General features: G+C 40.6%; 2 protein-coding genes across 3 annotated transcripts in view; both read left to right on the forward strand.

Annotated features, from left to right (window-relative positions):
• LOC102204558 (centlein-like) lies at positions 1 to 10,965 on the forward strand. 2 transcript variants are annotated; one of them, XR_311560.1, is made up of 7 exons: positions 1 to 337; positions 634 to 722; positions 4,170 to 4,258; positions 6,220 to 6,304; positions 9,893 to 10,024; positions 10,242 to 10,328; positions 10,946 to 10,965. XR_311560.1 is itself a non-coding variant. In XM_005726888.1 (6 exons), the coding sequence occupies exons 2-6, from the start codon at positions 642 to 644 to the stop codon at positions 10,275 to 10,277; spliced, it is 423 nt and encodes a 140-aa protein (XP_005726945.1). In that variant the 5' UTR covers positions 1 to 337; positions 634 to 641; the 3' UTR covers positions 10,278 to 10,415. The 2 variants fall into 2 exon arrangements, 1 of the variants encoding a protein (XP_005726945.1); XM_005726888.1 differs by lacking the exon at positions 10,946 to 10,965 and having other exon boundaries at positions 10,242 to 10,415.
• The window catches only part of cntln (centlein, centrosomal protein), an 82,917-nt gene continuing 66,229 nt past the window's right edge, over positions 10,949 to 27,636 (forward strand). Inside the window, exons 1-5 of the mRNA XM_005727036.1 lie at positions 10,949 to 11,125; positions 12,778 to 12,911; positions 13,907 to 14,069; positions 14,518 to 14,757; positions 22,979 to 23,113. Coding sequence (XP_005727093.1) covers positions 10,949 to 11,125; positions 12,778 to 12,911; positions 13,907 to 14,069; positions 14,518 to 14,757; positions 22,979 to 23,113 — 849 coding nt within the window. The remainder of the gene's footprint in view (positions 11,126 to 12,777; positions 12,912 to 13,906; positions 14,070 to 14,517; positions 14,758 to 22,978; positions 23,114 to 27,636) is intronic.

Genomic DNA, 27,636 nt, shown 5'->3' on the forward strand with positions numbered 1-27,636 from the left:
GCAGAGGGACAGAAGCGGAAAAACAGCGGGCTTGTTTGAAAAGAGGAAACCGTCTCCCTGGTTACTGACAGCCGTGTTATCCACACAGAAGTTTCATCTGGCGTTGTACAAAACAATATAACGGATGTACACGGGTGAACCCTTCAATTTCTCACAGTTCGAAGTATGTCGTGACGTTTTGTTTTCTAGCGCTCTGACTTCAGAAAGCTGTCAACACCAGAAAGAGTGTAACTCTTTATGCTTTACGTGGCTAACGCTAGCTAAGTAATCTCAGTGTTGGTCTTCCTGGTGCTGCTGCAGGGTTGATATCTGCCTGGTTAGCAAGCGATCGAAATAGGTAAGAACTTATCAGTCCTCTGGACGCTTGCTTATTTCTTCCTCAGCTCGCGGTAGAAACCTGGAACCCCAATATGCTAACATCACATAAATAAATTCAAAGTCCCTGTCGATATGGTTTCAGTCAGCTAAAATCCTTTCCAAGTAGTTTTGTCAATCCGATGCAAAGCAGTCTAATCACATGTTGTTTAAATAGCTGAGCTGTGCCATGTTTGTTTTGATCCACTGCTGCAAGTTCCTGAGATTTTTCTTTTAATATTTCATCACTACAACCCTTTTTCTTTTGCCTTCTTGCAGGTCTGAAAATGAGCTCAAAAGACGATGCTCGCACCCTGGTATTGGAGGAGCAGGTGAAGACTTTATCAGATGAGCTTTTGCAATGCCAGGTGTGTGAATGCATTTTGTTTTGGGTTTTTGTTTTAAAGCCATGTGCACACACTTCTGTACTTTATCACTGCTCATTGGGTTGTTGGATTTAGTTAAAAGTAGGAGAAAAAACCCCATTTGATTTCCCTAAAATAGGGATTTGTCCAGATTACTTGAGTATAACATGGTTACAACCCTTATCACTACATCACTGTTACAAACAAAGCGTTCATTTGGCTGTGATTTCTACATAACTCTTGTCAGTGTTAAAAAGTGTAACTCACTATATTAATCTTTACTTTATTTATCACTATGACTATGACTTTTTTTCAGACTACATATGTATCACACAGTTGTCAGCACCTTTTACTCTCCAGGCTGAGCATTCTTTTTTTTTTCAATTCTCACTCTCTGCTATAAATTGTGGACCTTCATTAATTTCAAAATTAAGTAATTACTGTTAATTTGGTCTCTGTGTGATGCATACCAGCCATGTCACCAGACTTTATTTAATATAAAATGTGGATTGATGAAAGATAAGCATGAGAATAGAATTTCGAGGTCTGTGAATGACTAGCAGGAAAACCACCCCTTTACATGATGCTACTTGTGATTTTAAAATAAAGCACATTTGACTGACTAGATAAAGCATATTTATCTCCCTCATACATATGTAAATGTCCTGATTATACCCTTAATGAATGTCTAGCACAGACAGGAAAAAGTGTGGAGGGCCCCCGTCAGATAATACACACACAGGCACGACATGCTCATGAGCAGATTTCCAAAGGCTTTCATGTTCACTTTGTGAGTCAGTGATTGAGGGCGTCCTTGCATACTCACCACCAGGTGGTGTCTAATAACATGAGTGAATTGATCCCAGCATTTCTCACTTTGTGTATCCGCACCACCTTGCTACACAGGTAGGCAGACAGCTGTGGGGTTCAGCAGATGAGGTGTTACATTTGAGTTTTGTAATAGAAGTAGAAATATAAACCACCTAACATGTTGGGCACAAACATTTGTTGTGCTGCTGTTTGTGTGTAACCACATGTGCGCCTGTTACCTTATTTATCCTCTGCATAAACTTTGGTTTGACTTCGGGAGCCAATTTTCAAGTGTTTATTCAGTGAGAGAACACAAAGGCATCAGAGTGGAGTGAATCCATGTATTGACGTATGTGATTAAATAAACAAAAGAAACATATTGTGTCTTCTGCAAATGCACCGGTAGTCAGTGTGAGTAAGTGACAGCTGAAATAACTTTGCCGGAGACAAGAGGGGGAAAAATCCCCACGACTGTAATAAAAATGTTTATGTAACTGGTTTTGTTAACCTGGGGTTTATTTACTAGAGCTGTTTGTCGAATGATAGAGATGACAGGAAAGTGGAGAGATTTCTGTCAAAGGAAACAAACTTTTCTTGTTCACTGCATGCAGACTGATTATGGTTATGTGGGTAATCATTCTCCAGAGGCCCATTCTTAGTCTTGCCTTGACACACCTTAAAAAAAGAAAGAAAAAGAATTATGTATGAGTGATGAAACAGTATGAAAGTCATTGAATAAAAAGTGAGACAATTATTTGGCAAGTAAATTTATTTTTAAGACAAAGTCGTGTCATCTGATAATGTTAGTTTTGCAAATTTTCTCCATGAATTTTGCCCCAAGAAAATATTAGCCAAGCAAAACCCTCTCTGACATCAAATTTTTGTAATACCGTGATTAGATTGTTTCTCTCAGGGTATTCTGGCTTCCTCCCACGGTTCAAAGACATGTGCGTTAGGTTAACTGGTGATCCTAAATCGGCCGTAGATGTGTGTCTCTGTGTCATCCCTGAGAAAGACTGGCGACCTGCCCTGGAATAGCCTCCAACCCAACAACCTTGAAATGGATAAGAGTAGGCCTTTTGCCTGCAAACTTTAACATTTGATTGCACCTTTAAACTTAAAAACCATTATAAAAAATGTTATTCTCACTTGTAGTTAGGACTACGCACTGTATACTTTGTTCACTTCAGACTCACTTATATTGAGCTGACACGAAAGCCATCTTTGGTGGTCTTATCTGGAGTAGATCACTGATTCTGCATATCTGAGGACGTTAAGTTCTACCGTGCACAATTTAAATTGTGGCATTTGAATACTACTGATGTCTTAAGTCTCTTGCATGATTACTTCAGGACAGCCATTAACTACAAAGACACTCATCTGTCAGCCAGCAAATGTTCCTGCTAGACCATGCTAATTTTACTAATATGTGCTGAATTCCAGTGGCTCTCGCTCTCTCTCTGGTATGTTTAGCTCGTGGTGTTTCAGTTTCTAGATTCCAAATGAATAATTCAGCCATCATCAAACACATATTCAGTGCATCTTTAAGTACGCATACGGCCGAGGAGAGCTCTTGATGAGGGTCCTGACTGAACATTTGTCCATGGAAGGGCTAATGGCAGCCAAAGGCCAGGCAGAGGGAGACCATGTATTTCAAGTAAACCATGCTGCCTAATTTAATCGTTAGCTGCATTCCAGGGTTGATTTGGTGAGATCTCTATCCCCGCTTCACCCCGCTCCCGATCTGTGTATCCACATACCAAAACACACAGATGCGCATCGAGACAGAGATCTACAGTCCTTCCACTTTATATGTTCAGCTCATGGTCTTATCAAGGTCTGCTTCTGCCACTTCAGTAAATAATTGATTAGACACTTTTGAGAAGGGGGTTAAAATTCATGTGCTAATTGGAGACCAGTAGATTCCAGTGGGAGGGATGACTTTTATCTTATGATGATGTGAACATAATTTATCAGATAATTTTATATTAAGTCGATTTGGTATAATTCTGTCTTTTAATGTCAGAAAATGTAGTTTTTAGATGTCCCTCATTAAATGTAATGTAGCTTAAAAATGTTTGAAAAACCAGCGAGACAATTTGAATTGGAAATGTGTCAGGGGCTGGCTGGGTTTTTCTGCTTGAAGATGACTCTCTCTGTCATCAGTTTTGAGTTTCTTTGGGGCTAGTTACTTTGGAGCTGTAGTGGAAAACATATCCGGAGAGCAATTGATTAATAAAGAAAAATGCAAGCTCGACTGCTGTGTTTTGATTTGGATCCCTGCTCTCCCCAGTCATAAATAGTGCATAATGACAAGTGTCAATGCTCGCTCCCCTTGAGTCGAAGGTCACATCTCAGCGATGGAGATTGCCGCTAGAGAGAGGTTCATGATTAGAGAGGGCAGGACAGATGAAAAAAATATTATATATTTATATTTTTACAAGTTCTTTAAATTATTGATTGACTTCCCCCAGTTGTCATATGCTAATGTCACTGAGCATCCAAATTTTTTGTTTCTCACTGAAAAAGGGCTGTGATGTGTTGCTGCTTTTCCTTTTAGGGGCTTATCAAATGCAAATTTTATCATCGCATTTCTCAAAAATAATTTCTCTTCACTTGCTGAATCCTTTACTCTCACAGGCAGACAAGGAGTTTGTGTGGTCTCTGTGGAAAAGGCTGCAAGTGGCAAATCCAGACTTGACCCAGGCTGTCAGTTTGGTGGTTGAGCGGTGAGTGGATTCATCTTTCACATTGCTACCTGAGAGGCTCAGCAGACGAACCTTCCCCTTATCTCGCAAGTGAAGAGAAGCAAGTGTGTGTGTGTGTGTGTGTGTGTGTGTGTGAAAGTCGTTCAAGGGGTGTTTAAAGCACCTTGGCCGTTCTACTGGGGTTATGACGGAATCTGGTGCAGATGCTGATTTAAGCCCTCTTATCCCTGGTCTAGCAGTTCAAACAGTGGAAACCCTTTTAATGAAAACACTCTTCCACTGCTGCTCACATGCTGGACAGTTGAAACAGTCCTGCCAAATACTTGTCTTTACTGGATAAATTGCGAGATTGAATATGACCTCTTTTGCAGGATGGCTAAGCTCCATTGAGAACAGTGGCATGGGAACTTGTAGGAAAAGACACATCTGGAGAAATGAATTGCGTTCCTCTTATGATTAAAAAAAAAACAAAAAACATAACGAGACTCTGATTTATCGCTGAAGTTTGAAAGCTGTTTATTCACGCGTTCCAGCTGCCATTAAATTTTGTGTAAAGCTTTATTTAGTACTTAGGTTTTACTGACTTTTTTCTTTAGGGGATACATTAAATCATATTTTCTTCCTCACTGGTGCACATCGCATACTTTTTGAGGTCTGTCAGTTGTTAGTAGACCCTTAATAGAGGTAAAAACACAGTGCAGCAGCAGAGTGCTCCTCAGTACCTGTGCCTCTCATTTCTACTCCACACCCACTTGAGTTCTTTATAGCCCCTTAGGAAACCCATCAAAGTGGGTTAGTCCGCTGAGACAGGTGGGGCAACATGCACCCAGAGAGTGTATGTGTATTGTATCACCTGATGCGCAAGAGGATATTGACATGGTAATTGTGTCGACTCCAGTCAAGCGCTGTCGTCCACTGGGAGCCGCCATTCATCCCTCCCTCCCCTTCCTGTGTGGATCTTGTAGAGTGATTGGTTGGATGCTCAGGACATGGTGAACATAGTCCAATATATGAGGAGATGCAGCTAGGCCTGCCTGCGTTCCTGCCCCCTCCAGGGACACCAGATACTTATTTCAGTGTGTACCAGGGGAGAGGGCTGATCAGAAGAGGCAAAGAGACGATAGAGAAGGCCTCAAAGACCCGAGGTGTAGAAGAAGCAGCTGATGAGCGGAGGGAACGGATGGTCCCCGGTGGTTCGGAGTAGTTGAAACAAGCAGGTCCCCAATTGCAGACTTGTTTGTGTCTCCGCAAAAGTTCATTATGATAAAAGAGGTAGTAGTGGGCTTGAGAGCTTTAAACTTTGCTGTATTGTTGCTCTGTAATTCTGCTTAAGTAGCCAGTGAGTAAAAAAAGTTTTTCTTTTCATTTTCTTACAGTTTAGCATTATTAAATATTAAAATAATGATGAGAACACTGGCGACATGTTAAGGCAAAAGAATCTTTTTTTGATGAGTGCAGCAGGTGATCAATAATTAAACATTTGGAGTTGAAACCGATAAACTTTTGTCCAAGAACTTGCCCTCTGGGGCAAAATTCAGTGTTTTGACCTTTCCAGAGTAGCCAGCAGATATTTGGAAAAGGGATTGTTGATATCTGGGCCAAGAATTTCCTTTTCCGTGTGTTCACAGTCGAACTATGAATGTAGATGAATTTTAAAAAAAAAGTGAAATCACTATCAGATGATAGCTCATGGTTTTCACCTGCATGCAGCCAATGCTCACTCATAAACTCATAAACCAGAGAACTTCCTATACTGAAAATCTCATTTGTAATGAAATCAATGAGTTCTTCATGCTTATTTTTATATGTAGCATCTGTTTATAGAGAAAAGTTAGAAATCAATGTGTTTCAAGCCAGTAAGATTGGACAGAATCTTGAGTGTAAGCTAAATAGTTAAAGCTATTCTCCTGTACGCTCTCAAGTCCTTAATCGTTGCTGACTATTTACACATGTATATTCTGTGTATTTACTCTTCCTTCTAGTGAGAAGCACAAAGCTGAGATTAAGGACAGGAAAGTGTTGGAGATCCTTCAGTCGAAAGACTACAAGATTCAAGAGTTGGAACAGGTATCATAATGTTTTCCTTAACCGGCTTTAACTTTCTAATGCAAACAACTTTTCTTTATGAACATCAGCAAGTCAGTTTCTTTTTTCGCTGCTGGCCTGCTGTCAGATCTGATCACAGGAATTCAAATTGTCACGACGCAGTTTAAATATGTTGAAAATGTTCAAAAAGTGCTGATGCACAAAACAAATTTACAGAGTTTTATGCAAAAACAAAAATCATCACACTTCTGCACACTCACAGAAGTGTGTGGCTGCTGTGATTTACATATCAAAGTAGTCTCTTTCTCCATTTTTCTCACACATCATTATGTTTCCTTGCGTCATATGATTATTATAATTAGGAAAAAAATATTCAAAAGGCGCCACTTTAATGAGTAAGGATGTCCTCACACTAAGCACGGTTACTTTGTACCCTGCCTGAGCACAATCACCTTCCCTGCCCACTTCCCACTGGCCTGTGCTGACACTGCCCTTAATGATCCGACCCAAGTTCACATCAGTTTGTCTCGGAGTGTCAACTCGTCTCTCTTTCTTGAAAAAGCGCTCTGGTAGTACACAATGGGCTCATGAGTGCTTGTGAATGAGCTTTTTATGAATATTGTGGCTACAATGGGGTTGTGGTGACACACTGCGCTCTCACGTGTTTATTAATGAGTTGGCAGAATGATTTCTAATGGAGACAGCTGCTACTCCGGAGTGTGCGTACATAGCAATCATGCTACATGCATACTGTGCTCAAGTCCAAATGAACTATGCCTGGGTTCTCCTCTAAGTGGGCCAGGGTACCGGCACATTACACACCACTTACACTAGTCAAGCAAACTTCACCTTAGGGGTCAAACTCGCTTGGCCACAGAAAGGATCAGTTAATGTGAGTGCCCCCTCAATCCTAGCACAAGACTTGAGGAACACATCCAGTACATATAAACCTAAAAATTTAGGTTTGGGTTTTTTTCTACTTTTTTCCCCCCAATAAGCATTGCAATAAGCCCATACCCTGTGTACATATTGTACACACACGTACATGTACAGCTTCAGTTTCCACGATTAACAAACTGCTCCCAAGTTCCTGCATCGTGTACTGAGCTAAAAGTTAGCTTACCCGGTGGTTGCAAACCAATTTTCCTTTCGAATGTAGAAGCACCACCAACCCTGACTTCACAACAATGAAACTGTAAAACCTGTAGTACTACCACAGTTATGTATTTGTGACTGACTAAATAAGCCATACACGAAACAGTGACCAGGCTCTGTCCTTGAGCATGCTGCTGGCATCTTTGTTGTTCTGCCAGCGATTGATGAATGGCTTTACCTTGGTAGGGAACAAAATAAAGCTTGTTTTCCCTTGTTTTTCCAACTGCTACTGGAATGCGCTCAACTTGGAAGTGACGTTGCTCCCAGCTCTGACATCCAACTTCTGCTGTAAAAGGAATGCAGCATTTATCTTCAGGCTGAGCTTGTGGTCATATGCCTTCATAGTTGACATTTAAGTTGCAGCCATTTCTAGTGGCTCTTAGTGAGTCTTTCACAGAAAGACAAAACAATCCTTGGGCTTTTTATTTCATTTTCACGGTCATTTTATTACAAACAAGCATTTTTGTCTTGCTTGTTTAACTGTCTGCTGAAACTTTCATTCATAAATGCCATAAAAATACAAATGAATACAAAATTATTATGCTGCTTTAATACTTCCCTTTAGATCTTTATCTTTCTCTCATACCTGCTTTTTTTGCTCTAACCCCTGAGTTATAGTTCTTGGTGGTATGATGGCTAATGATAATGACATCACTAATGTAATTTACTCCAAATCATCATCTCTTCACCGAAGCATCTGTCAGTCTCATTCATTAGTGTCCCTCACCCAGAATGGTGCTCATTCTTAATGAGACTGGCTGTAATGGAGTCATCAGCTTGCCAGTGCTTTTTGACATTACCCTCCTCAGCAATCATAATAGTTGCTCACTGGACCAAAAAGGTATATGATTATGGTGGACTTTTTTGTGTAACATTTGTACCTTTAAGGTATAAGTCATCATAGGTGACGACTCCATTGCTGTGTTTGCAAGCTTGGCACTTACAAGCAAAAACAAATACTACTTACGGCCTTCTGAATTATCCACGTGACAGTGTGACACAAGTTTCACACTGTTGAAATGCTTTACCCTAATATACAGACATTTGATGGATATCTAGATATCTATCAAATCTGATGGATACTTTTCGGTTATTTTTTAATAGACTGAATTGATGAGGTGGTAGATAGCTGCAAATCCATCCTGTGGGGGTGGGACTTAACTGTGCTCTGTGTCTTTCAACTGCTTTTTAAGAGCTATTTAATGAACTCATTCATTTATTACTCTCATTCAGTGTAACGCCCATGTCTCAGTTTATATGAGTTTTATAGGAGGAATCCCTTTGTTTCCAAAGCCTGTTTTGCTGTACTTCTTCTGAAAAGTTCCTTGATAGCGCCGCACTCTGTGCTGTGTCATCCAGCCCTCTGACAGTCATCATCTCATCTGCAATCTTAAGCCATACCCTCAGAGTGATTAATAGGTTTTCCTTCATTTTTCAAGGATGTGATGGTCTGCTGAGTCCACATAGCATCTCAGATTTTTTTTCTTAATGTATCAGTTCTCCCACTTTGATTATGTTTTTTTTTTGTTCTTGCTGGTTTTCTTTTTTTTTTTCTTTCACCTCTTTCTCTCTCTCTGCTTTTGTAACATAATTAGCGTTCATTTTTGAACTGTACTGGGAATTTTCAGACGCTAATCTTTCTGTCCTAGACCTCTTAACTTGGCGCAACCCGCTTCCCCTCCACCCTACTATTCTATCACTTGAGTGCTACTGGGGTTCAAATTGTTCTTCCCTATCTCATTATCAGCGTTTGAATTTATTTTCCGCTCTCCAGTATAAATCTATTAAAGCCCCACTGTTCTTAGCACGGCAAGCTAGGAGTTGCAAGGAACGCTAAATCCACTATCTGGATATATCTGAGCGATTTCCCTCAACATGGCAATTAATTGCATCCCAGAGCACGGTGTTATTTGAGAGAGGAGGGTGTACCCACAGAAGACTGTGGATTACCAGCCAATGCCAAACCCCAGCTGATACAGTGTTAAGAAGCCAGCCTCCTCCCACTAAGGCCATAAAGGCTGCCAAAAAACATGAAGTAAACATATAAAAAGTGGGTGGTCATTACTTTACACTATCGCTTGTTTTAAGAGCTGAAGCATTTAGTCTATTCATTGATTGTCAGGTTAGAAAATTAATGCTGATAATGTTTTTCAGCCTTTCTTTTGTCTGTACACTTAATACTTTGGGGTTTTGGACTGCTGCAAAAATATGACGTTGAATGGCATGACCTTAAGCTCCAGGAAATTCCAACAAGCATTCACTCATGCTTTGTAGATCTCATGAATAGCTCATTAATCAAGGCCAATTGATTATGAAAGCAAATATAAAAGTGATAGTCTTGTTGTTTTGTTACAACATTTTTAAAAAATGAAGGTTAAAAAAATGCTATGCCTAATGTAACCTGTAGTTTTTTGGGGTTTTTTTGTTCTTTCTGTGTCACCCTGATTGCCACAGAGAGTAACCGGGCAGCAGCAGGAGATTAACGGCTTGTTACAAAGGAGGACGGCGGAAGAGGAGAGTGATTTAATGAAGAAGGAGCTGACAGCGCTGCGTGAACAACTGGTCAATAAGAGTCAGGAACTTGAGGTTGGTGGAACAAATTTTCTGTGGCAGTCGGGGCTTCTGCTTTCAAAACTCTCTCTTCTGCGTGGCACGACAAGTCCCCCGTGGCCTTAGCCTCGGGGGTATGAATCATTTAGAAGAGAAAGAGGATTGTTCAGCCCTCTTGAATGCAATCTCAGTGTCTTTGTGTCTTCTTCTCCTGTCTCCACCCTCGCTCTGTCTCACCCTTTCTTGCTTTCAGCTTACTTTCCCGCTACGGACAACAGAGAATACTTAACAGCTGGAAAGTCTGCATGTGAGAAAGAAAGCGCGAGCCAGAGAAAAGCAGGTTGTTAACTTGCAGATAAATACTTAATGCCTCCTTCAGTGGGGGGAAAGTGAATAATGTGCATGCGATGGTGTGGCTTCTGCCTAATTATGCTTAGATGGGACATGGCTATGATTAATTGATAAAGGGATGGTCCTTACACAGTCTTGGTGGGGTCTCGTGGTGAGAAATCGTGGGGGACAGCATCAAAGGAGACCTAGGTTGAGTCTAATGGGTTTTGTAGCTAGCACCATTCTCATTAGGAGCCTGTCATTAAGGCTGGCAGACTGGCCCCTGTACCTACGTGAGCCCAGTTCTTGCAGCACGGCTCGGCCAACACCAACCAAACGCTGGCCGCGTGGGTCCAGTCATACAGCACAGGTGACCTTGGCCAATCAGCGACCCATGCAGTGGGCTCCCGCAGAAAAAGCCGTCCACTGTTTACATATTCATTTCAGCCTCAACCCCGTGGGCTGCTTCTCTTTTTGGATCTTTGCAGTTTTCTTTTTTCATTTTCTCAGTTTGAAATGCTACTTTTTCTTTTTCTCTTCTTTCGTCGCCATTGTTTATTTGGCCCTATTGACCCCCTCCCCATTCTACTCCTCACACACACACACACACACGCCTTCCTTATTCAGGAAATGAAGACAAAATGTAGGAGGAAAGAGGAGGAGGAGCGGCAGGTGGTGCATGCTCTAGAGGAGGAGAAAGAAGGATTAGCTTCCCGCTGCGCCGCCCTGCAAGCTGACCTGGAGGAGAATCAGAGGCAGGCCAACAGCCAACGAGACCAGAGGGATACTGCCCAGACCAGAATAAAGGTATGAATGTGGGGACAGGTCCACACAAATACAAAGGCACTCACACACACCTTGAACTTTCTGATCCCTCACACCCTATCCTCTTCAGCTTGTGAATATAAAAAGATCTCTGTAGCAAAGCACAGAATTAAATAAACAGGGACTGCACTCAAAGGAAGGACAAAGTTATGATTTAACATAGGGCAGACAGATCTTCCTGAGTTGTGGTTTAAAAAAGAAAGAAAGAAAAAGAAAAACACGAATTAAGCAGACCAAACCGAAAGTAGCTTCCATTAAGTCATTGGCCTGTTGGTTCAAGAGTTTGTGGTCAGGTGTGTTTCATTATCCAAATGCAAGCAAGTAACTTTCAGAATCTGTTGCTCTGATCATCATTATGGATCGGTGCTTCTTCTCTCTGTGAACATGAAAATTCGAGAAGACATCAACTGTGCTATTGTTTAAACATTCAACCAATCAAATTGCAGTTCTTGAAAATTGTATTTATTTATTTATTTTTTTACATTTCAAATTTTATTTCCTAGATTCTCAGGAAGTAAAAGCTACAGAAGAACCTCACATTCCTCCCCTTCCTTATCGACTAATCATTATGAAACATATTGCTCCCCTAGTCAAATGGAATCAGACAGAGAGTCTTGAATAAGTTAGAGCTGCAGAGTAATTACTCTTGGATGGGATGAGCCCAGTGACTAGTGTATGCACATCCATCACAGCCTAAGACACTCCACTTGTTTTATGATTTTTTATTATTTTCTGTGTCATACATTGATTTGAAACTTGGTGATGGAAAATATCAGATGCGCAGGGGATACATCACGCCAATTTGTTTGACATGGCAAAGATTTATTCGGGAATTTATCATTTAATGTAGACCTGTGTGTACTGTTAAGATACACCTGCATAGTTTTAGTATTTTCTTAACTTGAACAGCGGTGGAGGAATATTCTGCAAATACAGAGATGTAAAGATGTGTTATACGTGAAAAAAATGTGACCGATATAATTATATAATAATTTATAATAATTTCTTATAGCATTCGTCACATAATTTGCTTGATATTAATTAGCGTCGGATGAATTCAGGGTTTGGTGACCTGTACATGTTTGATGTTGTTTAATCTGCTGCAATTAAATGTTTTTTTTTTTTTAATTAAAGCAAAGCTAACTAACGCCTTGTCTGCACCTCCTATATACAAAGAAACAGCACAAAAGCACAATGAAAACATTTTCAGATCGACTGTCATGTTAGAACTAAATCTAAATTTTGCTATTCGATTACTTCACAGCAACTAGTACGGCTAGTTGCTGTGAAGTAACAAATTGTGGCCGACTTATTACAAGTGTTAAAGAAGGCATCGTAATTCAGGGCTAAGAAGTGAGACCTAGTTTCCTTGCTTTTCTGTCACTTTTTAAATTTCAGAATCATTTATTTGTTTATTTGTAGACAGACAGTCAAAGTAATGTGACAAGTGAATTATTTTAAATTTCATTGCAGAGTCAGTAAATGAAACGATGCTGGTCTGCGTTGGTTTGAGGATTTTGCCATAGAAAATAAACACTGACAAAGTTGACGTAATAATTCTAATACTTAAAGCATTTCATTTAAGGATAGCCTCTAAATTTGACAAAATCATTGTTATTACTCTTCTACACCAGGATCTAGAGGAGAAACTGCACAACACCTGTCAGGAGCTGACTGCCTTGCAGAGCCACAGTAGCAGCCTAGAAGCTCTGCTTTCCTCCAAAGACACAGAGTTGGCAACTAAACATGAACAACTTGATCACCTTTGGTAAGTTGTACCAGCTGAGATAGTGTCTCTGTTCTTGCAACATCCAAACCCTAATAGGTGATATTTATGGCTAATTTCATTAGTTAAAGTATAATTCTGTCCGCTATAGACGTACTATATGTGTATACCTCGATTTACATGGGTTACTGCATGGAGGAGTGGGTATATTGCTTCCTTCGCTGTGAGGCTTGGGGGTGACACAGATTTCTTCCACTCTGGCCCACCTAAAGCCACTTGATAAGCCCTGCATAGTGGATATGCTTTAAAAGAGAGAGAAGAGGGAAACAGGGCAGGCTTTGGCTAAGCTTTAGTCGATATGATAAAAACTGTGAGAACTGTAGGAGCCTTAGTGGTAATCTCAACCTTTTTTAACTACTTTTCTGTTTTAATGCCAGAGGCAGTCTGACATGTCAGTCACACCAGGGCTATAGACTATTCTTGTGGATTTAGCAGGGTGATTAAAGATTTCCTTACAAGTTTGAGAAGCGCTTTGTGGTAATTCCATTGGTGGATACTAAACAAGATGGAAATGACCTTTTGGTGCTGATGAATTTTGGTATGTTGAGAAATGTAGCTGCTGTTGACGAAAGAAGGAAATCTGCTGTCATAAATACATTACAATAATGTAATGTGCATACAACTTTATGATTGTTATTGCTCTATAGTTTTGTTGTGCATTTAGGCATTGATGATGATAAAGGCTTATGAATTTGAGTTGCATATTTATCAAAAGTTAGACTTTTACAGCTGTAACACATGTGCTATTGTCTTAAAACCCAAAAGGATTAAAACTGAGTTAATTCAGGTTCTCTGGCATACTTGTTTAAATAGTTATTTTAATATCAGTACACGCCCTTTATGTTTCTCACCTTGAATACGTAGTTATAGTTATATAAAAAAATATAACTAAATCCACAATATTTAATGTAAGCAGCACATTATTGTTGTGTACTGTATGACTTTGCATAACCTGTAATGCGAGTGCCTGTGTGTAGTCGTGATTTTGCAGAAGTGCAGACGCTGTACAGACGGAGCACAGAGCATGCAGCGGAGCAGAGCCACCTGATTAAGCAACTGGAAGGACTCAACCTCGACACACAGCGAGTTCTGCGGAACCAAGAAGAGGCTCACTCTGCTGACGCTACCTCCTATCAGCAGGTACTCACAAGTACACACACACACCCAACCTCAAACTCAACAGTGTTATAACCTCTTCATCGCGCTTCACTCAGGCCTCACCAACTGTGGTGATTTATTTCCAAGCTAGCTGTAACCTACAATTATTTTTGTGTCTGCCAGAAAATCATTTTTTCTCGAAGTCTCCTGTTACTGTGACTGGGTTTGCAGCATACTACTTTGCCATGCACGTGGAGGAATCATAGAGAAAGACATTTTGCAAACATAAATCATTTGGGACACGTGTTGTTAACAACTTCTTTTCCCTATTTAGATTATTTAGCTTATCCTAATTTTTCTATTACTGAATATAACAGTCTTAATGTCACCTAATGAGTGGTTTTTGTCATTTTTCTCCCATCGATCTGACCCTTCCATTCCCTCTTGCTTGGATTTTAAACCTCTCTGGCTTATATATATTTGTTGACAGCTATACAAAGAGTTGAGTCAGTGCTACCAGGCTCTCGTGTCTAGTGAGGCCAAGCTCCGCCAGAGTCACCAGGAGCTGAGCAGCCAGCTGGCGCAGAAAGACCAACAGATCTTAGAACTCCAAGCTGGCCTACAACAGCAGCAGCAGGAACAAATACAACTTCAACAGGAGCTGCAGCTGCAACAACAGCCTCAGCTAACAGCCATTTACCCCTCTCCTCAAAAACAAACCAACTTTAAGGTAAGGACTATTCTCATTCTTCACTATGTCTTCCAAAAAGGCCTTAATGATCAAATGCATAAAAACAATCTTAGCATAGCAAGTATGCCAATCTATGATACACATTTGTTTCACAACAAACACATTATAGTTTGATAATTCTGTCAATTGCTTGCCTGGACTTAATATCTAATTGTCCCAAGGTACAGAGATGTCAACGTGTAGGTGGACCTGCAGGCACAGTAATAACTGACTGGCCCCAGCATGGCCTGTGGTGGTGGTCTTTAACTCAGAATCATTCGTTTGATATTGCTCTAGTTCACCCTTGATCTATCCATCTCTCTGAGCACCAGTGTCTTTTATGTCCGCTATCTGATCTTCTCTCACCGCCAGTCCTAGGCATACGCGCACTCTCTGAATAACATACTTTAGATATCGCCTTTCTCCCCTCCCACCCAAGTAACTGGAAGTCCTTTTAACACACGCGGGTCAGACAGCAAAGCCACGTAAGAGGTGGAGAGAGGTGATTTAATTGGAACTCCATAATGTTTTTGAAGATGATGTTAGAGTTACAATTCTACATCTGTCAGTCAGCGGGACTTTGGCTTTAGCGTTGTGCCTTTTGAACCAATCGCCCCCAAGGCAATAGAGGCCTTTAGTAACTGCTAACGATATGACGATAGGTGGTAGACCACACAGTGTCAGACACTTAGTTGGGGAAAAAATTAAAATCTTGAGACACTTTATTCCATCAGCAGTTCTCTGGCACACCACTTGACATTTTAAGGAGCCTCTCGGTCTCTTCTGCTCTACGACTTACCATTCCAGTTTCCTCCTTCAGATAACTCCATTTGATGCAGCACAAGACAATATTTTTGCAGCAGCGAAGAAATGTTTTTCTGCCTCCGCAGCGTTTAATTCGTTAATTTGATTGGCTGATTTTCTGAAAGTGCTGCTCCCAGACTGTGCAAGTTAGAAGATATCAGTTCAAATGTTAAGTGAGTTACAATGAACCTGTCTCACTTAACCCTCTTAATTTAACCAGCGGTAAAATATAAATGGATCATTTAGTCAGTAATTAAATACAGTACTGTAGTGTTCCCACAGTAATTAATACTACATTTAGAGTAGATGCAGTTAGTGCTCTGTGTGTGTAGTGTGGGCACATACACTGACTGGCCACAACATTAAAACCACTGACCGGTGAAGTGAATAACATCGATCATCTCGTTACAATGCAGTGTGCTGCTGGGAAATTCTGGGTATTTATGCAGATGTTTTTGGGGGCTTTTAATTTTTTGTGTGTCATGCACCATTTTAAGGCAGGTAGTTTTATTGTGACTTACTGATATATGTGTGCATGTTTTCTTGTCTCTTACAGTGAAAAGTCAGCTCACACAATTCTCAGGGCTGGGACATAATTAGAAAAAAATCATATATATAACCAAAGCTAAGAATAAATGATAACTTTTGTTTACCGAACACATGTAGCTGCTGTCTGGCTGATTTGTTTTTTGTAACTTTCTTACCCGCCGACATCAAAGTGAACAGATCAGGTATCCCAAGGTATAGCGCTCAGTCAGGAGGGTTTTCTATTTCCCACTCTCTAATTTCACTGACAGGTTATGCGTACGTGTGGGTACGTCTGTCTTCATAGTTGTGTGTTTGACTGAAGGTGTGTGTGTGTGTATCCGAGCACATAATCGCGAATTCTGTAACAACTTCCTCCCGAACACCTGTTAAATTCAAATGCTCGGGTTGTTAAGGCAGATTTGATTTTAATTTTAAATGTTTTGGTGGAAGTTACTATTGGAGGTGATCAAAGTACTGATCGCAACAGGAGCACAGGGGGGGAGACACAGTGCTCATTTGAATATGGACCGGAGCGACGGCTTTGAACACCCCACCCGCAGTGGTTTTTGGTGGGGGCGGGGATAAAGGAGGGGTTGGGGTGAGAGGAATAACACCTATTGTGTGTTACATTTCCATGCCGCGCACCAGGATTGTGCGTTCTCGCTTGTCTTATGCAAAGTTAACTCTTTACAGGAAGCTGAACAAGACTTTACAAAGGCTCAAATGTGGGCAGTGTGTGGCGTGACCACACAGCTCAACTCATTTTAATCAGGCTGGTTTCTACTTGAATAATGTAAATCTATTATCTGTTAAATCTATTTTTGTTATTTATCCACAAATTAAAATATAAATACTACATCTATCAGTCTGTCTCTCTAAGATCTATGTTTGTATGTAGATAGATTGTCACCATTTTTTAGTACATCAAAAGTCAGCTAATTGCTCCTGTGCTTAGGTAGTTGTCCAGTGTGTGGGTATTTGCCTGTGTTTGAGTTTATAAAGTGGTGCAAACATCTCCATGTCAGGCTGTAGATGGCCCGATGCCCTGATCTTCTAGCTTTAGGGCCTGGCTGATCATCAGGCACCTGGATGACCTCCATGCACAACGAGCTGCTGTGAAATTGCCAGGTTAGGGAGGCTTGGGTTGCCAGGTTGGGTGGTCACCATCGCAATCTAGATGCAAAGCAGGCTCCCTCATTAGCGGACAGAAAACTAGCTAGTCTGAACATTTCATTATTCAGAAGCGTTTAACTGCATCGTTTGTATTTACTGTAGTTTAGTTAGAGTTTGGCTACTATCAGAGCCGAGCTGTGATTAAAGACCAACATTAGAATCCACAGCAGACCTCAGGCTTTCTGGAATCATCACCGCAGTAAATGAGTGGTAAGTTGTTAATTATGTGGGCAGTCATTCAAAGCAGTGGTTACTCTCTCATCAACATTGGAAAGAGAAAATTAGGCATTCACATTCAATCCAGAAAAGTTTGGTCTAAATATAATGGGAAGAAGCACCTGTGTCTTTTGAAATGTTTACTGAAACTTTTTTTAATGGCCTATTTAAAAAAACAAAACAAAAACCCCCCATTTATACAAGGTTTGTGTTTTTTTTTCTTTTTGTTTGCTTTGGTTTGTCTCATTATCTCAATAGGACAACAATAATGTTAACATAACACCTGTGTTTTTTCTTTAAACTATGTCTATAGACATTTGAATGCCGCTTTATTATAATGATATATGAAATGCAGTAAGGTCTCATACTAAGCCTGAAGCACAGAAATAACATTTAGAGACATGACCGAGCCTTCCCCCCCCTGTTTTTTTTTAATATACTGAATGAACCCCACACGTTGCATCTCCCTTATCTTGCTGAGATCATTTTTTAACATCTGCTCCTGGGTTTTTATTAATGTTGGCTAATTTAAACGCTTTTAGATGTGTAATTAAAGTGCTAGTGAGACGCTCACACGTGCATAAATTTATACACCCACCGTTTTTGTCAGGTCACCTTTGGCTTTGGTGAGGCATTTCTTTTGATCATCATCATCATTAATGGCAGTCATCGGCTGAAAAGGGTGAAAACATAATGCCACGAAGAAATATGAAATCAGCTTTCAGCTAGAAGTTGAATAGACACTCAAAAAGGCATGAGAATGAGTTTAGTATGTTGTCCAGCTTGTCTCAGTATTGTAATTTTTATTTCTGTATTTTTAAGCACTTTGCAGACCTTGGATTTTTAATTTCTTAGATTTTGTAGTTCTCTGTAAAATAACACAAGGATTAAGGAATGCCAAATGTTAGTACTATGTTGCACCACATAAGAAGTGTTTTGCAATATATTGTCAATATTTAAGTCAATTAAATATTGACAATATATTGCATTTCCCAAATGAAAGATGGTAAACTGAACTAAAGGTATTGTGGTGATGTGAAAAATGGCTGACAGCAGGGTAAAGCAAATCAAAAAGCAGGTTTATAAAGTGGTGCAAACATCTCCATGTCAGGCTGTAGATGGCATGACGTCCTGATCTTCTAGCTTTACATTGCATTTTAAAATGAACGCAATAAAGAAATGTGTAAGTGAGTATCAAAACTACTGTATAATGATAGCATTGCTATTGTGGGGAAGGTATCACGGTAGTACCAAATTGCTACGATATTGCTAATCCTAATAAGCATGAAATTAAGTTCAATTAAAATAAGGAGAGAGGAAATAAGTTCATATATGAATTTAGCTTTGAATGTTCATCATTGTACTTTGTGAAAATGTGATTGAAGGCACAGGCCTTGTTTTCATTCATGCTACAGTCACAATGAGGAAAACGGTGACTGGAGACCATATTGCAACCAAAGTTATTGCAACCAAAGTTATTGCAACCATGTGCAATGAACTTGCAATCTTGTTGCCTTCGAAATGGTTGCTTCGAGGCAGACACTAGGTCTATCACCACTTGCAGTCAGTTGGAGTCTTCAAAGCGATTTTGGTGCAAGAGACAATGAGACAGAATCAGCCTGCTAAACGGAGTCAAGTGGGCAATTATATGCAATCTGTGACAAAATAGTGATTAATTGGGATTAAATCTGTGAATATATGTCTACTTTATTACTTTACTTTAACTACTTAGAACAGCCTCAGCTTATGGGCAACCAGTTGGTCAACGCAACAACTTTCAATCAGTCTAAGACAGCAAAAACAATTCACTGCTTTCACCGAGCAACCACCGGTTTTTTCCTAGGCGCAAGGAGTCTCTGTCCTATTTTTGCTCTAGTGTGACTGAGCCATTAACACGAATGCCCTTCCTTTAACTAAACTCGCAGGACCTACTTTAAAGTATATTAATCTTTATTGTAAACACGTGGCTGTATTCACACGTTTCTTTTTTCATTTGAATTCCATTAATGCTTAAAATGCATTTTTTTGTCAGTGACTAATGTTATGTGTGCTGATTGTATTATCACTAAATAGTATTACCTACATGAGTTTGAGTTTTGGGTGTGTATTAGTAGTAAATATTGTTGTCAACATGTGTGTGTGTGTGCGTGTGAGTGGGTGGGTGAGTGTTTGGAGCTGGCCCACGTCCAGGGCCAGAGACATACTAATGACATAGATGCCAGTGGTGTGTTTTACAAGCTCAACTGCTCTCATTAGATGAGAAACTCTGTGTAGCACAGCTCGCCTCATTAATGAAGCACAGCCATGTGCCGCTGCAGAGACATACACTCACTCGTTCTAGCACATACACCCGGGTCAAACAGACTGTGTGGGAGGACTCAGGGCTGGGTACACACTCCGAAAACATACACGCACCTACTTCCTACTCACTGTGTGCCGTCCTTCTATTAAGTCCCCCTCCACTGCGCTGCCAGTTAAAACACACACTCATCCATCTATGCACAAAGACACATGCTCTTTGAAGACTCACCATCTTGAATACAAAGTGCACCAGGCCTGAGAGTGCACTGCTTAAAGTCCTCACTTCTCAGGCCTATCCAATCACTTTCACATATGCTGTCGTTCCATTCATTCTATTCGAATGCGATTGTGTGAGCATGCGTTTGTGTATCCATGCAGTGAGTGGCTTTGGGTGTGTGCGTGTGGGTGGGGAGCCCCTCCTGATTATAGCTACTCCATAATTAACAGTGATCAGATTTGTTTTGTGGCATAAATGGTGCATGTGTAGAACATTAGGCCTGGCAAGTCTCATTTCACATTCAGCTCAAGGGCTCGGCAGCAGACGGGTCACGAGCTTCAGGGAGCACAATCACAAGCCTCGCTCCATATGGTCCTGCCTGCCGCATCCTCACATGTGAGGGCCGCCAGTGCCAGACAAGTTCCCCCAAGAACCTAATCGTGTTCAGTAATTACCAAGACCGGCTTTTCTCTCTCTTTTTTTCCTCCTCCCCTCCCTCCCTCAGCCTCCTCCCAATCTCTTGCTCTTTTTATTTATTTTTTTCACCACACCTGCATGCTCTCTTCTCCTCTGTCAATCTCATGCTCCCGTGCCGTCTCTTGGTTTACTCTAAGCTACGTGTAATCTGTTTGTCTTTTTTTTTCCGTTTATATATATTGTTGCTCTTTTAACGGCTTCCCGGCTTTCCTGTTTTCCGCTGGATGAAAATCAGGAGGGCGACGAGAGAGAATTCGCGAGGAAGAAAAGTCAGACGCTCCCGCATCAGTTAATTTCTAAATTGCTTTATGTGGCTGATGCCGAAAAACGCACTCCATCCTCCTGCCTGCCTGGAAATTATAAATAATTGTAACAGATGCGCCAATATGGCCGGCCTCCAATAAACGAGGCCCCAGATAATTTGACCAACCCCCTTTGACAGGCCAATTTAATAAAACATGAACAAAATCTTCCTCACTAATAATTTATCATCCCCTCTCCTCCCCTTTGGTTAAAGTTGATTACCCTGGCAGTTAACAAGGTCACGCCCAGATGCCAGGTTTCTGATAATGCAATCAGGACTTGTTGGAAAAAAGGTGATGACATCCTGTGTGGTTTTCTTCGCAACTTGGCCTCCCAGTACAACACGGTGGTGAAGGCCTTTGTTTGTCAAAGAGCTTCAATTTGATGTGTTGAGTCAAAGTGTTGTTGATAGCAGCAGGTGAAGCTTTTCTTTTCTCTTTAGTTTCACACTTTGTCTTATTAGCGATTTAAGAAAAGGCGTGAATATGTGCAGGTGATACAGTCAAGAGGTATGTGGATGAGTTTTTGAACTATAAAAGGGCTTGTCTGACTTGATAAAAACTGCCTATACAGCACGTGGCCTTTTGGCAGTGGATTAAAAGTCATGCTGTCCTTAAAGCTATAACATCTTTGCACAAAAACGCACACTCAGCATAACAACACAACAGTAGCTTAAGCGTAGAGATTAAAGTTTGAGTGACATGGGCAGTTTGAAGGTGACAGTTGTTGCCCTGTACATACAGAAACCCCCTCTGGTTAGTCTTGATTGTGTTAGTATTTTGTCCCAAAGTGTCTCATTATACACTTTTTTCCGAAATAGTGGAGCTGCTGGTTAATTATCTCTTGACTAGATGAGATATCTGGGTGTTGACTGCAGTGAGCTAAAGTTGCCATTCTTTTTAACTACATGGTGGACAAACTGTTATCACATTTGTAACGCAATGCAGTACATGACTGCTGCAAGTACACAAAGAAGATTAAAGATTTAAAACATTATTTTAAAAAAGTGTTTTTTACAGTGGAAAGAATTAAAGGCAGACTGTATTCTGCTTTGGTTAAGCTTAAGCAAACTTTAAACTGAATTAAGCAATAAAAAAATACATTAGCCTGATATTGGTTCATTAATAGCTTGCTGTTAATTTAAAGAGAACATATCCATTTTATTAAGTACACCTTGCTAGTATGTGTTAGATCCTCTTTATCCTTCAGAACTGCCTTAATTCTTTATGGCATTAATTGTATAAGGTGCTGATATTTTGATATTTGTCTGAAACTTTGGTCCATATTGACATGGGAGCATCACACAGTTGCTGCACATCTTTGATGTGAATCTCCCGTTCCACCACATCCCACTACTAGCCTGAAACATTGATACAAGGCAGGATGGATCGATGCTTTGATGTTACTTATGCGGAGGTCTGGCCCTACCATCCCAGTGTCACAGTAGAAATCAAGACCCATCAGACCAGACAATGTTTTTCCAATCTTCTATTGACAGTTTTGCGGAGCCCGTGCGAGTGGTAATCTGAGTTTTCTGTTCTCAGCTGACACAAGTTGGACCCAGTGTGGTATCCCATTTCCTTCAAGGTTTGTCATGTTGTACATTCAGAGCTGCTCTTCTGTATACCTTGGTTGTAATCCAATCGATAAGGTGGTTAATTAATTTGCCTTCTTATAAACTTGAAGTAGTCTTTCTGTTCTTCTCTAGTGTTTTTGCCCAGATAACTCCTGCGTAGTGGATATGTTCTCATTTTTGGACGGTTTTCTCTAAGCCCTAGAGATGGTTGAGCAGCCAAATCCCCATAGATCATCAGATTCTGAAATACTCAAACTAGCATGTCTGCCACCTTGTGACATTCAAAGTCACTTATATCACCTTTCTTCTTCATTCTGATGTTCGGTTAGAACTTCAGCATGTTGTCTTGAGTACGTCTACATGCCTGATTGAATTGAGCTGCTACCATGTAATGGGCTGATTAGATATTTGCATTGACAAGCAAATATGGTTAAGTGGGTGTGTTTGTTACGGCTGAAATACTCAACTTTGAGGAATAACATGGATAATATTTTTAAATTTCCGGACATAAGCATGACAAAATAACAGCTGTCACCAAACCAAGGCTCTGTTTTCCATCAGCCTATCTTAGTCGTCTCTTTTCAGCCTTTCAAGCACCAACATATGCGCCATCTCTTTTCTCACAGGCGCTGGCGTCAGAGCAGGTTGATGCGGTAGCCCAGAAGTCTAGCCCTGACCAGGCCTCTACTCGAGGTTCATGTCCCAGGCCAGAGGGTAGTACTTTCCATCAGAGATCTGCCAGCTCCATTAGAAGACAACAGGTAGGTCAGAACATGCTTCTGGTAATTATGTCAAAGCCAACACGTGGATGAGCAGCTAACATACCCTCACTTATCCATTACTGTTTTGTTCAGATTAGATCAAAGCCACAGAGAAGGGATATAAAGGAAACTGTCTTTCTAGAATCATATGATTTATCAGACCCAGCCCCTGCCAACCTTTGTCCTGAGCTTCCCAACACACACACACAGATGCCCCTCCTACTGTGACCAAGCCGGCGTGTGCTGCTGGTTTCACGCATGCCTTGGGCTCAGGCACTGGCTAATTTACCGCTTCAGCAGTACATTATGAACAAGAAAGAAGCTTTTGATCTTCTCAGTATTCAACTCATAAGTTTGGCAGGACATGTTTCTAGATGGCCTCACTCACTCTAAAGCTGGCCCGAAGACACGTTGTTTGATTTAAGCCGCTGTCCTCATTGTATCTTAAACCGAAGCGCTTCTGTTCTGGCAGTCTATTTGTGTAATGTAATTATACCGTGCAAAATAAATAAATAGTATTGACATTTGATGAGCTTCCTTTATGCTTGCCTTAGGGCACACAACTCACAAACACATAATTGTTGTACTATCCACCTATAATTCATTATCAAAAACATGCGCCAATGTTGATCCTGCTGCTGATATCCAAAATCAGTGTGTAAATACTTTTTTTTTGATATTCTATTATACTGACTAATAACGTGAATCATAATGAGATCTACTGAATGGAAATCGGGGCATTTGTCATCAGTTTCAGTAAAAGTCAGCTTGGCTTTTCATTTATTATAAATGCAATCCTGCCTGTCACTGCCTCTGACCACACATTTACTGTGTGTTATACATACGTTTACAAATGAGATTTTAATGCAGGCACATGATCATATTAGAGCTGCCGCGCCAACATTTACAGAAACAGATGTCAGATGAAAGATGGAGAGCTTTAAATTGAACTAACTCCTTTAAATGAAATAAAGTTATTATTTAACTGAATGAAATTTAAGATTGATGCGTTTTATTTTCTGAGTGGCGACTACAAAGTGGCATCTTTAAAGTGGCATTCTTTCACATAGCACAGTGGCACGTTCACGTCTCTCAGCTAGTAGCTATAAGAACTCCGGTTATTACTTTAAAACATGTAAACTTCATAAAACATGTCCAGCCTTACTGTAAATCTTGAATAATTTCTAGAAGCACGATGATGGTCCAAAAAAACTATAAACTTTTTATGCCTCATTACGATTCATACCACTCCATTTAAACTGGAATAACAAACTGGAAGGTCAGCAGCTGATGAGACGAGTCTTCTGTTCAGCACACTGTTTCCCCCTTGGAATCAGATTTCTGCTATTTTACTCAATGCCCACAGTGAAGTGGGATTATTGGCTACGTCTATAAACAGTGCAGAGTGGTGCATGTCCGACTGTGTTGGGTGCATGCAGTAAGTGTTATAATGATGTTAGCCATTAAAAAACAAACAAACAAAAAAACTATGTCTCAAGGAACTTGAGAGACTTGGTGTGTGTGTGTGTGTGTGTGTGTGTGTGTGTGTGTGTGTGTGTGTGTGTGTGTGTGTGTGTGTGTGTGTGTGTGTGTGTCACATGATTTGAGTGAAGAAAGTTTACTTTGATGTGGAAAATTAGATTTGAAAGACCTCATGAAAAATTGTATTTTCAAGTTCCAAACTGTTTAGAGTTTTTATTAGAAACAACACTGTGAATTGCTAACATTATACAGAGTGGACCATTTTTCAGCATGATTTACTTCAAGTTTGAGCTCAAACTTGAGCATTTGTTTTTAAAGTTTGCTTAGTAACAGTGCTCATTTGTATGTATAGTCATCAGGGAACGTGAACACATTTAATTACTCTCCAGATGCACTCATAACAGGCTAGTGCAATCATAAAGAAACCCATTGATGACAGTGACTCAGTGTCTCTGTCAGATAGAAAGTGGAGGAGAGGTGAAGGGAGGCGGGCACTCAGTGAAATGATTCTTTCCTCTGCTGATTCCTCAGTAAATCCGGTTTTTAAGTTACAGACCTTTTCCCTCATTTCCTTCCTACTATGTGCCCTCTGTCCCTCCTTCTGCGTTGCACTCTCATGTTTACAAAGCCATTACAGGGTGTTATACACAGGTCAGGCCATGACCACCAGACAGCTGCCGAACTGAGGTAAATGTCGAGGACAGCCTTCTGTGTCTCGTGTTCTCTGCTTTTTATCCTTCAGGCCTGTCTTGTGGAACATTAACATCAATGCCGCAACACAGAGCTTCCCACACAAATAAAGGGCATTCATGCGTCTTCGGGTCCAGCAGCAGTCAGGCGTCCAACTGGACCAGAGAGAACATCTGCACCAAAATGTCAGTCATTAGTCAGTGTCACCATTTTATTAATTTACCGTGGACTTTAGACAAACACGCAGCAGTTTGTCTCACGTGGTTCTCACCTTCATTAATAATTACTGTGATCAGGTTAAGTAGTAAATATCATTCACAATTTATATTTCTACCTGAAACCCAGTTTAGAGTTTGTCTGCAGTATGTCATGCACTTTATAATTGCTCATCTTTACTTTTAGGTTTAGGACTTTGAGTTGGTTTGGATTCCCCTTTTGGAATCTGTGTTTCCCCCTTGTACAGACAGACTAAGCCAGTTGGCCTGCCACTCATCAGGAATATGCAGATCAATCTGCTAATTAGTTGCATAGAGTCATTAAGGCTGAGTTAGAACACATGGTTGGCACCCATGCAGGCATGTTAGCAAAACCTGGCCGCCAGGTCACTGGAGTCAACTGTAGCCTCAGAGCACATTTCCCAGCACACGTACATCGTGTATATATTAATGTCACAAGCAGATGTTCTGTTTTAAATACACATTCTGTGATGTTAAAACTAAAGGAAATGTGTTATACAGTAACTAATTAAGTGACAAATGCGTTTTTTAAGTTACAATAAAAAAAGTCTTAATGTCTAATCACTTTCTTTTAAACATGTCAATTAGCATTTTGCAGCAGTTGCTATTCACTGAACAATATCTGCTGTCTGTTAGTGTCCTTCTAAATAGGTGAAGTTCGCCCTCATGTGAATGATTTGAGTTGCAGACCCATACACAAGGGATTCATGAGGAGCAATGCAAAGAAAGAAGAGTCCATTGTTTTCATGTATTCCATGTTGCCATGTAACAACATTCAATCATGTGTTATGAATTATCATGCAAAAATATTTTTTTCACTCACTTTTGAGAGTGGAGAGTTTTCAGGCAATGTTATTTTAAAGTTTGCCAAGCTGCTTTGTGAGCACATGTACAAGTTGCGCTATTTGTTGTGCTGACAGAGTAAGGTGTGATTTGGCTTCTGCAGGGAATCTTTGACATATCCTACGTAAATGACTGACGTTGTTGCCTGCATTTATGTTTGAAACAAATAAAATGTCAGGACTTTTTAAAAACAGCCGTCAGAATGTACCATGTCCCTCCTGGAATTTGCTGACATTTTTGAGTCCTTATATTGATGCTATGTTTATTATTCCTCAGACTGAGACGATTGTTGATCTCTTGCTGATATATTCAAAAACTGCTGCGATAAAGTAGTCAGGAATGCACAGGAGGAATCAATGGTACGGAACAGGCCAATCACAGTAGCTGCGCGCTGCGTCAAGATGACTTGTAGTTACAATTCTAAGGAGGTTACACCAGGAGGGTGTGGGTTTCAGCGGGAGTTTGCAGTTTCCCACTGAAGCATAAATCCCCACCGGTCAAGCACCAAGATGTGTTTGGTTCCCCCAGTGCTTGATTAGTGTATGATTTTGCTTAGGACACTAGGGCATGAGATATTTTCTTGTTTCAGCCGTAACAACAGGTGTTGCAATATCAGAAAAGGCTGAAATCTTAATGACTTTAATAGGCAAGAGAGCTTGTCAACAGCAATCAAAATACATATTTTTTGGATGGTGGGGGGTTAGGCTTAACTGATCTGCTATCCTCTCATTAACCTCACCACTTTAGCACCACCTCCTCCTCCTGTACTGCTCATCTTTCTCTACCCAAGGACTGTTGTGCATTTAGTCGCATTGCATATTTTAGCCTGCCATCTGGTCAGCCCTGCCCGGCGCTACAGGAGGGCCTCCTATCCTTTCATATTCATATTCCACTAGCATATTGTTCCCACCGCTTTTCTACAGCGCAGCCCCAGCAATTCTCCATTTCTTTATTTATTTCTACAGAAGAGGCTGGCAAGCAAACTGCACCCCCCCTCCTAATCGGCGGCTCTTCCAGTTGTCCTATCAAGTGTAACCTGGAGGCCCCTAGCAGAGCAATTAGAGCGGCCTCCCTGACCACCTCTTGTAATGAAGCCCAGCACATTCTGGAATCTATAGCCCCTTTAGTCTCCCCTAATGGGACATCATTATTGTCAAAGAAACAATGTAAATGGAAATGAACATACTCATTAGCCAGTCGCAGGGAGAAACCTTTGCTGCTCTCAGCTTGCAACTCCTGCTTCCAAACACACACACACACACACACACACAC

The sequence above is a fragment of the Pundamilia nyererei genome, unplaced genomic scaffold (genome assembly GCF_000239375.1).
Source record: "Pundamilia nyererei isolate P.nyererei 1_Seehausen unplaced genomic scaffold, PunNye1.0 scaffold00022, whole genome shotgun sequence".
Lineage (NCBI taxonomy): Eukaryota > Metazoa > Chordata > Actinopteri > Cichliformes > Cichlidae > Pundamilia > Pundamilia nyererei.